The sequence below is a fragment of the Sprattus sprattus genome, assembly GCF_963457725.1.
Source record: "Sprattus sprattus genome assembly, chromosome: 12".
Lineage (NCBI taxonomy): Eukaryota > Metazoa > Chordata > Actinopteri > Clupeiformes > Clupeidae > Sprattus > Sprattus sprattus.
Genome location: NC_137910.1, coordinates 22,991,828 through 23,007,657, shown reverse-complemented (window position 1 = coordinate 23,007,657; position 15,830 = coordinate 22,991,828). Strand labels below are relative to the sequence as shown.

Sequence of the window (15,830 nt, the reverse complement as noted above, 5' to 3'; positions counted from 1 at the left end):
CTGTATGTCTTGTTATTATCATTCATAGAAACCACGGATTCATGTGTGTATACAAGTCCCTTACAAGGATAATTGTATTCACTGATTATCATTCATATTCAACAACCACTTCATCACTGCGTGTGTGTGTGTGCAATAAACAGACATTATTGGAACTTTGGCATCCATTCTTGTTCTGACCGGACAGACCTGTGGCGATTGTCACTCATCATTTCAATTTACCAGCAATACAGTCCTTTCTGGGGATTCAACTACATCCCCTATTTTATAGCAATGTTTAGAGACATTTGCTGAATTTGATCAAAAGTGTATGGGATTAGAACTAAGGACTGCTTCTTTAATAATACAAAATACATACATTAAGATATCCAGTCCAGTAAACCATTAGCGTGCTGTATTGGAGATTCAGTATTCAAGACTCTGAAACTCTACTAAGAATCGGTAATTATAATTCATCTGACAACTTCGCTTCCCACGAAGAATTCCCATCTGGGTGGATGGGAAGGTCTAAGAACAGTTCCAGGATGAAAACATGGTCTACTGTGAAAATACTTGTGGTTGACACCTAACTCTTCATTGTCCTCACTGTGTGAGTTTGGGCAAACCTGCAGTTTGCAAAATACAATTCTTCCAAACTTTACAACGTCTGTGTTTGATTAGTGGCCACTGCCGTCACTGTCAGTTAGCCAGCTGACCGTGAGGTCTTCACATTACAACCCTAAACTAAGAGTAGAGACACGTTTAAAAGAAGTCACACACACTAAAAACCTGTGAATGCTGCCCATGACCGCATGCCATCCGTTTGTAATGCAAGGTCCCCTAGAACCATTCCGCTGGGGTTCTGAGCAGCAAACTTTGTTATTTTAATGCAACTTCAAGATGGGGAGCGGACTGGGATTTGCCATTGACGTAGCCTCAAATTAGCAATTTTGGACTGAACAAAAAATGAAGAGCTTCGTCTGATTCTGGGAGTCCCTGTCAATGACTGCTTTACTAAAAAGAAAGAAAAGAGTGAAAGGAAGAAGGAAAGAAAGTAGAGCATTGCTTAGTGTCTCTTCAGCTGAAACAATCACATGACTTGGCTGTGGCCTGCAGAGAGTGTGGTAGCACAAATGCAGTTATAGTTCCACCCAGGCCCGCCGTGTATCTGGCTCAGGCCTGGGGACCAGATCTCCAAGGCCCCACCCAGCACACAAAACGATGACTGGCCATTTGTACGTGGCAATGCACACTCGATGCAGGTTCCATTTGTGCATCACAAAACACCTCTCCTCTCCAACACACTATTTAATAATAGACCTTGGGCCTGGGGTCAACGGTACCCTTTGACGCCCCGGAATGGCAGGCCTGGTACCACCAACAGAGCACATTCTCGGTTTGCTGTTATGTATTTATATCTTCTAATCTGGGGAATTTCCATTATCACTCATGAAAATGAGTGTGTCACACATTACTGCGTTTGTTGTTTATGGTACCACTGAGGCATATACATGTGAGGGCACTGGCAGCGAGCGGTGTGTAAGGCAGGTGTGCCCAGCATGTTCAACATCTTCAGTAACATCCCAATTATGTGAATCATTACTCTGCATAAGCACTGAGAAACTGTCTACTGAAGCGGCGCTGATGGTAGTGGAATAAACGTAACAGAAACTTATCTTGCTGGTGAACCAAGTGACAGGATATGTTGGGTGCTTCTGCGTGGGGAGGCCAATGTCATTTCCTGTGGGAAGATTAGAGCACCCACTAAAACTGCTTCCTGTTATATTTCACAGCTTTTATCAGCTGAAGAAAAACGCTATTGAAACAGCCAAGTGGACATCTTAACAAAAAACGTCTATACTTATTGTTAATGCAGAATGAACTCTTGGGATACTGCCAAGAACAGCAAGTAACCCTTGTATGATGTAATTTCTTTCTATTCATTCTGTCAGTATCATACTATTTTGGGAACCAATACAATATGCAAAGGCAGTGTAGATAGATGTTGAGCACTGAGGATTCTGAGAGGGTCATACACTCCAAACATCATTCTGAACCTGAAGACCTGTTTTTGTTCCCTGTAATCAGCATGTAGGCCATGAATATAGGTCAGAGCATGTTGAGACCATTGAGTGATAGCTGTGCTAAAGTTTCCAAGCTACGTATGACACAGAAAGCAACGCCATTCTAAAGTGCAGAGGCTGTGAAATGACTGCCTTCAACAGAGACTCAGCCAAACCAAGATCTGGCCCTATTATGATAGTAGAATTTGGCTTGAGTGTTTAAAGGCACACACATAATGACAAAGCTGTAACACTTCGATTTTTTTCTTCACCGTTGCCATTATGATAGACCTCATTGTATTCAAAAACATTCTTGGGCTATAGAAGAAAACAATGCAAATGTTTTTATTTGTGTTATTCAGAAATACTGTTTTAAGATAGAAGTAGAAATAAAAATGGACATATTCTCCTCGACACCTAATACTGAATCTTTCACACGGGAATCTTTTAAATGTTAGAATCGAAATGTTGGTCTGCGGACGTGAGTCATGAAAAAAAGGAACAAAAACTAAGAAACATGTCAGCACCTGCAACATTATAACTAGACCACTCCCTATAGATTTCTGGACACTTTAGATTTGTGTGGGAAGTGAGAACTATGCCTTTAGGCCTGGTTTGTGACAGATGATGTTCTGTTAGTCAATTGAAAAACATTGGAAAACTATTTGTAAAGGCTGGCGTGGTGAGATCTAGCCCACCCTAGACAGCATCTGTGTAAGCCCCTGTGGTCAGACATGCCAGTTCAAGAAATTCCCTTTTCCATCAAATATTGCCTGTTAAATTACTAAAATTGGGTGTATTTATGTGCACATCCCTGCATGGCATAGAATATAGAATGTCCAAATATAGACACATCCTTGTACAGAATGCCCAAACAGAATGACCAAACAGTTATCCAAGAATTAGGTATTAGATACTATGCACTACAAGGTCATATAGGCCATAAGCAATGGTATGACAAGTATACAGCTTCTTCCTCTCTTCTATCTACATCTCAGTGTTTATGTGGGCTACATGGTTTTAGTGTGTGTGTGTGTGTGTGTGTGTGTGTGTGTGTGTGTGTGTGTGTGTGTGTGTGTGTGTGTGTGTGTGTGTGTGTGTGTGTGTGTGTGTGTGTGTGTGTGTGTGTGTGTGTGTGTGCGTGCGCGTGCGTGCGTGCGTGTGTGTGCGTGTGTGTGTAGAGGAGCATAAAATGACTGTAATGTCAAGGACATCACAATAATGTATATTACTATGAAACTTCTTTCAGTTATAGTATTCAACTTCATGCTATGCTGAAATGAAACAGGCCAATTATCCACTCAAAACAATGAATGATCTGGATAATGACCAACAGGTCAAACATTTAATCCAGCACTCCATCAGTGGTTACACCACCTCACTGTCCACACAGCCAAACACCCATTTGTTTGACTTGGCCTTTAGGATCCCACCTAGGAGGCTGTGTCTGTCTGTCTGTCTCCATAGCAGCATGAGACAGTGAGCATGCATGGCAGTGGGACTGAAACCTCTGAGGTTGTAACCCCAGTGATTTGTGATGTGGTCTGAGTTGAGTCTGGACATCATGTATCAGTGTTGCCTTGCCCCCACCCCCCCCCCCCCCCCCCAATATTTGGAGACATTTTGTCAGAGGGCTACAAACAGGACTTTGTGCTACTACTGTCAGACTGTGCAGTTCTGCAGGCTTTCATATGATAATATAAGGTCTTTAACAACCCCATAGGCACTGTGACTTCTGAACAGAGAATTATCCATGTAGAAATAAACAAAAAATAAATAAATAGGCATAACCTCAATGGAATGCAACTTCTTACACACCCTGAGTCCATCCTGTCCACACTTTCATCATCACATTCCATCACAAGTAATAACAAGTGGCCTAAAGTGCTATCAAAGTGAAAATTTGATATCATCAATGATTACGCAATTGAGGATTCACGGGAGCTTCATGCTGGGAAGTACTTTCCAGTGCGGATGTAAAACGTATTGCCCAACGAAGACGTCGTCGGCTGATTTCAGGAAACAATGACGCATATGGGCAGGGTCTTGAGGGGTATTATTGTACAGTGCAAATGATTTGACTGGACTGAGGTCGTACTTACTGGTTCGCTTGTTGTTCGTGTGCGATCAGAGGAATTTATGATGGCACAGTTTGGAAAATGGGTGATGCTGGCTGTTCTGTGCTTTATTGGTGAAACCGTACTTGGTAAGTAATGGGAAAACCTCTTCAATAGCTCGATAAGAATATAAGCTGTGTTATTCTAAATAATGTGTTATTAGAAAATTACCAAAAAAAAATGTAAGTACTCGAAAGTAAAGAAACAATGAATTAAATTGAATTGAATAGAAACAACAATGAATTGAATGTACCGTTATGTGCAGCAGCCATAGCGCTTCACTTGGTGATGTTGAGTTCAGGGTAGTACAGAGACCCACGCGATATAGGTAAACGTGCTTGTCTCGCAGTTAAACTTTACTTATTAACGTTATTTGTTTTACTATGATGAACATTAATGTATTAAACCACTGGTATTCTCACCAAACCTTCAGTTATTATCTACGATGTTTTATTAGGCTACACATTTTGAATATTTTGATTCGTTTTGCTAGTTACGTTTTGTCATGATTTTCAATACGCTACAATTGGACCTGTCTGAAAGTCAGTGTAAATGATGGCTGTGTGGTATCAGAGATTAACCTTTCTCCACTGTTTTAGGAGCACCTACTAAAGGCAGGTATATGTGGCTGAAGTGTCGTCCGGATGTCAAGAATGCAAATTGTGTGCAAGAGAAAGGTCCCATGTTTAATCTGGATAAATATCCAGGGGCCCCAAAACGACTTCCACAAAATGCTATCCAAGAAGTGTGAGTAAACCTTTACACTTTAAATATTCTGAGGGAAACAGAAATATTCTAACTTCAAATATTTTGTCATTGTGTATACATGCCATTTTGATTTGTTGCTTATGAGCTGTATTAACCCATAACAGGCGCTGAGTAGTAATTTTACTTAAAGGAGGGAAACAGGTCATTTTAGTTCCACAAACTATTACCATACTGTGTTGTGGTTTCACAACATCCTGAAATCTGAAGTAGGCACTCATTAATCCACAAGTCATATACAACATTATCTATTTTGGTGAAGAAACCTGCCCTAAGCCAAAACGAGAAGTGTCTGCCGAATACTTTCAAGCAAAGAGTCATTTTCTGTTTTGATTATCTGAAGCAGTGCAGTTTGAAGATAGTTTTTAGGCCTTCATCATACAAATATTTTTTCTGTTCATTAGTCAACAATAAGTCTTCCTGATCAAAGTAGGTCTTAGGCTTCGGTGTAAAGACTAATTTCAACAAGCAAAGGAAGTCGAAAAATGGCTCAACAAACAGCTTCCTCTGGTGGTTCAAAAAGGTGCTAGGTTTTGGAGGCGGAAGTTGCATATCATCAGAATACGCTTGTGGTCATATGTGTGTTCCTTTATGTATGTTGTTCAAGCACAAGCCTTGGTTGTGAAATAAAATAAAAAAATTCAACAGAAGCTTTTTTGCCATCAGTAGTAAACAGTAATTCCCCAATTTCAAAATCTCCTCCATAAGCCAACATTCCTTATTGAGTCTTATAGTCATCTGAAATGAGCATTGCATCAGGATTTTATAAGTCAGAAACTTGGTTTCTTCCACAGACTTGGAAGGTGGCCGTTAGACACTTGCAATCCAATAATTTCTTTGGACCAAATCTAGACAGCCTCAGGTAGTTCAATATATGAGTTATATAAAAATGTTATAGTAGCTCCCAACCCTTCGTTAAGGTTTAAACAGGCAGTTTAAGCAGTTAATCAGAGAACATTTCATGATTACATTGTTGCCCAGGGTAGTTTGGCAGTTTGATAGTTCATTGGATAACACTAGTGGTAGTGATTTTAAAGGCACAATGTTTCATATGGTATACCATCCAAATCTGGGACAAACAATAAATTAGTAACTCACGTCTACTTGGAGTCTTAATTGTTTTGTTTTGCATGGGAAAGATTCCAGATGGTAAGACCAGTAAATCTACTTGGCAGTGGCAGTTAACTGGGGTATGCCATGCCAACACTTGGTGCCTATGCAGAAATTTATTTGACAAATAATTTGAATTGAGGGGGTGCACAGCTCACCTCGGAAAGAAAGTGACCCAAGGACCGCCACTATCAGTGGCTTCACAGATGCATGCACGAACCCCAGCATGGCCCCACATGTCCTTACTCACAAGGACTGTAGGCCGTGGGATCCCCTCAGTGCCTTTCAGTACATTCACACATTTGCTTTTGTCAGACACCCTCAAAAGGTTTAGACTGTGTCTAGTTTAGGTCATGCAAAGCAATAGGCCTGTGAGGGAGGAGATCCTGGGGGTGGGGGTGGGTGGCTTAAGGAACATTCCCGGTGGGCTGTATGAAAAATCACAGGAAGGGCCAAGAGGATGTCGACTCACCCCCGAATGGGCCTGTGCTTCTGTTTTTCTTGCAGACTGCCAAAAGACACTGGCCTGGAACCAGAGGAGCAGTCAGGCGACAATGCCGGGGCTGGAAAGCACATTCCTGCCTTCGCTGACCGCGGCTCCGGAGACCAGTTGGTTATGGACAGCCCAATGCAGGACGTACCGGAGAGCTCGGGAATGGAGGAGGGGAGTGCCGATTTTGATTTCAACAACATCATCTACCCAGAAAAAGTGCCCTACTGGGAGGAGTATGAAAATAACTTCATACAGTAGCTTGCTTAAAAATGCCAGCCAGGTCTGTGTTGGTCACTTATAAAAAAAAAACTCAGGAGCAGATGTCACGTTAAAATGGTTTCATCCCAGTTCTTTTTGTTTTGATACCAGTTACCTTAAGCCTGTAATTCACATGTGTGCTTTTTATACCACACTGTGGGTTTGCATACATTAGGACCAATGAACAGTATTTGTCTGTAATGTGTGTATTTTTGTTTGCCACTAAGGCACTCCACGGTCTCTTTTTACCTTAGCTATATCTTAGTCCCCTTAATTATGGCAATATGTTATTGAATTTAACTAAACATGCACTTTCCTGCAAACCAAAATTGTGATATCTATACCTGATAAGTTTATTACACAACTGTATGCCTTAAGTTGGGTGTACATCTTTTGCTTGCAGTTTTTATATCAGTATTTGTTATTTGTTGTTGTTTATTTAGTTTTGAGTTCAAAGTACATTATAGACTAAATACTGAACATTTCATATTTACACTTAACTTACTGCACATTTGTCAGTAACACATACGAGTTCAGACACCTTGGTTTCACAGTTAGTGCAGAGTATGTTGAACATTGTACATTTCGACCACACTGTCACACAAAGTTGATTTGAAAGAACAAAACTATGCATAAAATGAACTGTGTAAAGGTAAGGCACTTTAAAGATAAATGTTTCATTGCTGGTGAAGTTGCTTAATTCTGAAATGGTCTAAATGTAATGAGATTGTATTTCCCCACTCTGTTGATCCATACAATCTAATAAATTGTGTTGAAAGATAGACAAAGCCATGTCAGTTCTTTTTTTCTTATCTCAGCAGATGGTTAATGTGTAATAAGTCGATGAAGTTTAATCTCTCTGTCTCTGTCTATTTCATCTCAATCTGACAAATAAACATTTCAAAGAAGAAATTAATTAACAGGTCATGAGAGAGTAGTGCAACTACTGAGAAGTTGTTCTCCTTTTGATATAAAGGTTGCAGTGTTGTACAGGCTTACTCTTTCAGATATTTGGTTTTCGTCTCCTGTTCAACTATTAACTATCTGTCTGTTTTAAAAGGTTATTTCTTGCTCAATAAAAAAAAAAAAAATCTGAAAACTATCTTGGCTTTTATGGGTCACGACGTGCTGTTGAACTTGAGCTCACATCATAGTGTCTCTGAGTTCCATTCATTTTCAAAATTCCACAGTGGTCCTGGTCTATTACAGTGACAATCTTGACCGCAATCTCATAAATTGACATGTCATGTAAAAGATAATGTTTAAGTTAAGTTAAAGCATATCCTTACCCGATGTGATTACATTGTGCCGTTTTGTGGTTGCCGGTTGTAGCGTTTTCCCTATAACAAGACCTACAAATATGAGAAATAGGGCCCAGGTTTTTTTAAAAGGGGGGTTCCCTTTAATTAATTCTCTGCTTAGCTCAATTATCTGCACACAATTTATAAAATAGTTCATGTATACCAATTCTTTACCAACACAAAGTAAAACTAGTAAGTAGGCTATGACAAAAAGCAGAAGTTGGCGCTGTTGATTTTGTGGAATTGGACCGACAAAGTGTACATCATATGACAGATGAGTCACATGATAAAGTATGCTAGGTTGCATTTCTCCGTGAAACATGCAACAAGGACCAGTCTAAAAAGTTATTTTGTCAAAGTAAAAGCTCGAGTGTCTAAAAAAAATCGAAAGAAGGCAATTGCAAACCAAGTGTCATTCTCCAATCTTTCATTATATAGTCTCTCAGAAGTGCAGAACAGGTTTTTTCGCCCTCATTATCTGCTTTTATTGAGCTGGTTTATAGTCCATGCATAAGTGCAGCGTAGCAGAGAAGCCCAGTCATATGTCATTTGGTGCTCAGGTAACTGGCTCTTTTCAGTTTGGTGTCAGAAGTGAGCCAGATAAAAAGGAAATGTGATTACTGTGAATTTGCATAGGCTGAGTTTGTCATAACAGCACTGACCCTTGACATGTATAGAAATGCTAATCAGTCTTTCTCTCCATGCCTATACCTCCAAGCAATATAACAGCCTTTCGTGGATCTTGCTTTACTTTTAACCAGAAAACAAGCATTGATCACAACATTTAAAAATGTGAAGATCATATGTAGGCCTGTAACCGTATTGTGTGACAGCACAGTCCCCTCTCAGTTTCAAACTCTCAACTTCGGACATGGAACATGGGCCAGCAAAGATACTCAAACTCATGGGTGCTGGAATCTGTTGCCATGTACTCTCTGGTTTGTTTTTGGAAAGTTCTTTTTATTTATTTCTTGTTTATTTCTTGTTTGTCATCATCATCAAAATAGCCTAGGACTGAACTACATAAATAGAGAGAAATATTGGGTGCGATGTATCGAACTCTCAGTAAAGCTATTTCATGGATCAACAACTGCATGAAATATTTAATGTAAAAAAAGGATTGCTGTGACAAAAATCATGCCTTCCTTGTTTTGATTTCCAACGTAACTTTTATTTTGAAAGGCATATTGACGCAAGTGTTCCCAGTGTTTCCTCAGTTCACAGTCAATGGAATTGCAGTTCAATCATCTTTGGAGTCGAAGAGGTATCCTGGACTGTTTTAATAACGGGTTGAAATGGTGAGTCATGAGATATAGACCTGAATCTAAGGGTTTCAATTTAGTGGTCATGCACGGGGTGCATCGGCCACTGACAATGAAAGAGAGCACTGTTAAAAGAAAATCTCGGCAGATGTTAGCTTGCAAGCCAACGTAGTTTGCTCAGCTGATTAGCGTGCTAACAAGCGACAAGCCTGCCGTACAGCTTACCCATTTGATTGCTAAGGCCAGGGAAGTCAGAGACTGATTTGTTTTGGTGGGTGGAGTGCTCAGGGGCCCCATAAAATGTATGAAAATTGTGATGCCTGCTGTTTCTTCACAAATGTTAGGGGTCGTGTAATATTATGGCCAAACATGCAGCCATGATTCACATGAAAACACCTACCTAGCTAGCTAGCGTCAGTATATCTGTGGGGGGAATGGTAACGCGTAAGTGGATGGATCTATTAGTGGATGGAGCTATTGCTAAATTATTCTTGCCATTGCTAGCTTATTTGTCGGGCGCTGTAACAGAGTTGGGGCGTTGTGAACTGAATGCTCCGCAAACACTATTTAGTTTGGCAACCAGCTACGATTCATATTGCGAGTGTGCATTATACAGCTTATTGAGCTAACGTCAGTCTTGTCAGCCAAGACATCACGCGCTGCTGTTGAATTTAGATGCTTGCCTTGCCTAACTAAGACAAGTAGGCTAACAGAGTTGATTGAAATGACATGGCCGAGTAACAGCCAAGGTTTTGTAAAATATTACGGAGTAGTCGATGTACTGGATATTTAGCGTTCGAAACTGTGCCGGGTGCATTTAATGTATACGTTTATATGTTCAGTATACCTTAAAATGTTTCTCAGAGTTTCCTGGGAGGCCTATTCAGTCCAGTGTGTGAAATTGATGTCGTACTCAATGATGCTGAGACGAGGAAGACGGCGGAGCTCAAGACTGAAGATGGCAAAGTGGAGAAGCACTATCTGTTCTATGACGGGGAGTCTGTTTCAGGGAAGGTAGGACAACCAGTAAAACAGTTGATCTTGTCAAACACATTTTAACACACCGAGTTGCGTTATTGAGGTCAGTATTGAATCCTTGATGTATCAATAAACTGCACTATCATGTCACCCTAGTACTAGCAGTGGAGTAAAGGAAAACATTTAGGCAATATGAAGAGAAACAATTAATTGGTCTTAGTCTTTTTAAGCGGAATGTAAAATTGCTTTATTTCTGAATCAGGCCGTATTCAGGTAAAAAAAACGCAGGTCGTTCAAGGGTTAAACAGTTTTGTGTTTTTTATTATATGTATATATTTTTTTAACTATGTGATTCTACCTTTGTGATTCTGTCAAGGTCAATCTCAATGTAAAGCAGACAGGGAAGAGACTAGAGCATCAAGGAATCCGGATTGAGTTTGTTGGGCAGATTGGTGAGAAGTGATTTTTTTTTATCACATATTGTCAGATGCATTTAGCTGTTTTCATTGAAACAACTCCTCCATCTCATGTGTTTATATGCACTTCCACAAGAATTCCTGGCCAGGTTTTTTTTCTCTAATTTGGTGTGGCTGTGGAAAGCTTAGCTTAGCAAACCATGTGGTGGTCATGTGAAGGTACGGAAATGTGGAGCAGCACAGTACATTCAAAACTCAATTCACTATCACTATTATCCTGTAACCTGCTCTTTGATGTGTATTTATAAAATAACTGAATGGAGTGCTGGACTGCTTGAAATGACACACAAACACAAGAACAAGTGTAGATTAAAAATAAGATTATGAAATGCCACAAGTAGGAAGGGGAGACCGAGTACAGTTGTAACAAGGAGAGTGTTGTAACATGCTTAAGGTCTTATCTCGTGTCTAATGGAATCCGATGAAATTGACAGCATATGTGATGGCCTCAGCATGCTACGTTCAAATTACAGCTTCAATCTCGGTCAAAAGTTGTGTTAGTTTTATGTTGTGCACAAACAGTTGACTGCACAATTGATGCGTTTTGAAGGGAACACAAGTTACAACATAAGGTAACCTTAGTTTGTACAACTGGTTTCAACTACAAATCGCAGCTTATAAGTGAAATAGGCTAGCCACTTTTGCAAGCAGAGATTCCACATGCAAACGAAGCTGGCCAAATACAATAGGCTCAATCAAAACTGCTCACCCTGTTTTACATACAGAATAATTCTGACAGATAGACACGCACTGGACTAAGGAAAAATAACAGCGTTGTATCAAGGGTGATGTAGAGTAGGCAGGTAGCAGGGTGAAAGCTCTAAACAATATGGTAGCAGGGTGAGAGCTCTAAACACCAAGGTAGCAGGATGAAAGCGCTAAACACCATGGTAGCAGGGTGAAGGCTCTAAACGCCATGGTAGTCGGGTGGGCAGGAGATATAGTGAGATTAGTGAAGGAGGATCTAAGGGTTCGAGAGGGTGTGGAGATGTGAAGGAGATCTGAGAGATACGGAGGTGCTAGATCTCAAAGAGTCTCTTAACCCTATAGTCTTAAAAGTACGAAGCAAAATCTTGCAATCGAAACAGAATTTAACAGGTAACCAATTAAGTGGTTGAAGGACAGGAGTTATATGTTCTATAGAAGGGGTTCTGGTAATGATAAGAACAGCTGAATTCTGAGCCAGTTGAAGTTTATAGAGGAGTTTGGGAGTAAGACCAGAGCGGATAGGGTTACAGTAGTCAATACATAATGTGTCGAGCGTGTACAAAAAATAGTAGTACAGTTTCATGTAAAAGATGAGCCTAGCCGGTTTATATTGCGCCTTCAAAAAGCTGACTGAGTGATGTCATTGATTATATGATTGGTTTTATGATGTGTGCTTCGAAGTGTAAAGTACTGTCAAGAATGACACCCAAAATGATACACCCTTGGTTTGTAAGCAACTGTCCCACTGGCATTTTGAAAATAAATGCTGAAAAGACAACTTCCAGAAAAACCATTATCTACTTTTATGTGTTGAATAATGCATGGCTGCTGCTGTAAAAGGAAAGGTATCTGTTGCATATATGATAAAAGGAAAGCAGTCACTTATTCCAATTATTTGAAAAATACAAGGCAAAGAAAAAAGTGTTACAACTGTTCATGGTCTCCCCTATTAATAAAAGGGTCAGTAATGTTAAGAGTAGAAGTGTGTATGTAAAAAGTGAAATACTTACATATTGTATAGTTTTTTGAATAATGCTGCTTGTTAAAGGCTCACTGAGGTGTTAATGAGAGTCAGGAAACAAACTGAGCCTAAATTCTCTGTGTGCAGAGCTCTTCAGTGACAAAAGCAACACGCACGAATTTGTGAACCTTGTGAAGGAGCTGGCCCTTCCAGGAGAACTAACCCAGAACCGAAGCTATGACTTTGAGTTCATGCAGGTGGAGAAACCATACGAGTCCTACGTAGGAGCCAATGTCCGACTGAGGTCTGTGGGTTTCGTCTGGGTTAGGCATGTCATATCCACAGAACTGTCTAGGAGATCTATTAACAGTTGTTTTTGCGATTCTGCATGACAGAATTAAGATCATCCTTTTTTTTCAAATGTATAAATAGTTAAACTATGCATACATGGTATTGTTTTCAGTTCTTCTACAACTACTAGACATACACAAGGGTGTATGCGTCATAGATATTTGATGATGAGCATTGTTTCCCTCTCACACATGATAATGTTCTCCACAGATACTTTCTCAAAGTTACTATTGTGAGAAGATTGTCTGACTTGGTGAAGGAGTATGATCTTATAGTGCATCAGTTGGCCACCTATCCTGACGTCAACAACTCTATCAAGATGGAAGTGGGTATTGAAGACTGCCTGCACATAGAGTTTGAATACAACAAGTCCAAGTAAGTGATCAGCTATGAGATCTTATCATTATCACATTTGCAATCAGTGTCGTAGTATGAAACTACAACCACGATTTCCAGTGTTTATCCAAGCCTTTTAATTTGTTATCCTTTGGTTGTCAAGTTATCTGCATATATTAAACTATGTCCTGTATTAGAGTGGTTATGTATTAAGACTCAGAAGAGGATCTGTCAGACATCTCTGTGTTTTAGTTTTTGTGAACTTTAGTGGGATTTTAGGAGCGAAATTTCTCCTTTTTTGATTGCGTAAAGTATGTGAATATTCCCCCCCCTTATGTGCCGCGGTTCTGCTTAACGTTTCTTCCTGATTAACAGGGAGTTTTTTACCCGGTCGCCATTGTGCTTGCTTTAAGGGGGTTCAGGCACTGAGATCTGTAAAGCGCATTGAGACCATTTTATTGTTTTGCCGCTATATAAATACATTTGAATTGAATTGAATTGAATTGAAATTAATTGAATTGAACTGAAGGCATTTTAGCCCAGCTTGAGGGCTTTACTAACTTAAGTTACATTGACATTGATACACCAGTCCTCAGACAGGTTCTTATTTCATGTCAGTTGGAGTTGTGTTTAGGACCCACCTGTCACAATTTTTTTTGTCTTATCTACAAAGCTGGCCCATTTGTGTCATGTACTCAGGTACCACTTAAAAGATGTCATTGTGGGCAAGATCTACTTTCTGCTGGTGAGAATCAAGATCCAACACATGGAACTGCAGCTGATCAAGAAAGAAATGACGGGCATTGGTAAGATATGGAGATATGAAGTTCACCCCGGGAGTGAGCAAACGCATTCATTGAATATCTCCTTACCGTCAAGAGAACATCCGTAAATATAAACGTTATGCTCTTTGAGGAAGGGCCTGATACATCGCAGACTTAACATTTATTTTTGTACTCTGTATTTCCATTCCAGGTCCCAGTACAACCACAGAGACTGAGACTGTAGCCAAGTATGAGATTATGGATGGGGCACCAGTAAAAGGTAACACTGACCACTGGGAACTGCTGCAACTAATTACGTCTTCATTCCTCTGGCTTGAGTTTCCCAAAACCATCTGCTTTGACCCCTATGACCTTTAGGAGAGTCTATCCCCATCCGTCTCTTCCTGGCCGGTTACGATCTCACCGCCACTATGAGAGACGTCAACAAGAAGTTCTCAGTGCGCTACTTCCTCAACCTAGTGCTGGTGGATGAGGAGGACCGGCGGTACTTCAAACAACAGGTACACAAGAAGCCGCTCTCCCTAATGTTGATGTGAAGGTGAAGCGCAGCATAAGTTAGTTTACACATAAGTCTGACAGAGAGAGAGAGAGAGGGCGCGTTAATGTGTACATCCGCTGTAGACTGCTTTCATTGAATCTTCTGCAGTAGCCCCTTCTTGTGTGACCGTCATTTCCCCATTCCTGTGAACAGGAAATTGTCTTGTGGAGGAAGGCCCCAGAGAAAATGCGGAAACGCAACTTCCACCAGCGCTACGAGTCTCCTGAGCCACGGACGGCTGTTCCTGCGGAGCAGCCTGAGATGTGAGGGGTCAGGAGGGAGGAGAGTACAGAATCTGTGGATAGGGGCACACAATCAGCCCAGAGGGTAATCTAACCAGAAGCCCATGACTCCTTACCAGGCTCCACCACATGCTCCACCTTAACGTGTGGTGATGTGCTCCCTGATTGCTTGAAAAGGCTGCGTTCACCTTGCCGTCCACTGTAAGCAGTCTTTTATAGCATTAAGGACCAGTCTTCTTTCATGACACACACAGACACACTCACAAATACTCGAAAACACTGGAACCAACAGAAACTACCATTCATTGCAAACTTCATTGCATTTTCTTTTTCTTTCGGGAGTACACTGTGTTCCCTATGTTAAAGACAAAAGCAAAATGTATTCTAATCGAAATGATCAACCCAGAAGGTGGGATATGAAATTACAGCAGCTTTTCATATTGCAGAGAGCCAAACAATGCATGTGATTGGTTGAATCAAGTTAGATTTACGGTTCATCACACTTGTGGAACACATTTTCAAGGTTACATTATGTAGCAAAACAGGCATACTTTGTTCCAAGGGGTGCCATATTTGGAATGTACCCGCAAGCTGTATAAGATTTATATCGTAAATTATATTAAGTGTCTAATTTGTATGCTTTTTGTTTTTGTTTTTTTTAGTCCCTCTCACAAAACCTGTTACGAATTGTGTGGCAACTTTGATTTACAAAAAATTATATATATATTTGAAGATACTGTATGCGTTTTGCAAGAGAAGCTATGGATTAAAAGCAATGTAGCTACAATGTTTTTGTCATATTCCTCTATTTGTGAGAAGTCGAGTCTGTGTAAAGGGTTGAGTGCCATTTAGTTTTGCTCAGTTTGTGCTTTGCAGGTACTACATTTACGTTGTCGGGCTGCAATCATTATGAGGGTGAAATTCAAGTGATGCAAAGAAAATATTCCACTGAGTAACGTTTACTTTCACTGAGGCTACACTAGTGGTCCTGTCTCAAGCTAGCGGCTCCCCATTCATTTCTGAACACCATAGACAGGCATACACAGATAATCTAGTTTTAGTCACACTGTATGTAAGTGCCTGTGTGGTAATGATGAAATTCTCATG

At 40.3% G+C, this 15,830-nt stretch overlaps 2 protein-coding genes across 2 annotated transcripts; both read left to right on the top strand.

Moving 5' to 3' along the window:
- The first annotated feature begins 4,121 nt into the window (after nucleotides 1–4,121).
- srgn (serglycin) lies at nucleotides 4,122–7,884 on the top strand. The gene is made up of 3 exons (XM_080848704.1): nucleotides 4,122–4,248; nucleotides 4,759–4,906; nucleotides 6,542–7,884. Exons 1-3 carry the CDS (start codon nucleotides 4,182–4,184, stop codon nucleotides 6,783–6,785), a joined length of 459 nt encoding a protein of 152 aa, XP_080704830.1. The 5' UTR covers nucleotides 4,122–4,181; the 3' UTR covers nucleotides 6,786–7,884.
- A 1,418-nt stretch (nucleotides 7,885–9,302) lies between these two features.
- On the top strand, nucleotides 9,303–15,510 carry vps26a (VPS26, retromer complex component A). Its single transcript, XM_080849264.1, has 9 exons — nucleotides 9,303–9,384; nucleotides 10,213–10,362; nucleotides 10,703–10,778; nucleotides 12,619–12,775; nucleotides 13,033–13,197; nucleotides 13,858–13,964; nucleotides 14,134–14,202; nucleotides 14,301–14,443; nucleotides 14,635–15,510. Exons 1-9 carry the CDS (start codon nucleotides 9,382–9,384, stop codon nucleotides 14,746–14,748), a joined length of 984 nt encoding a protein of 327 aa, XP_080705390.1. The 5' UTR covers nucleotides 9,303–9,381; the 3' UTR covers nucleotides 14,749–15,510.
- Nucleotides 15,511–15,830: the final 320 nt, after the last annotated feature.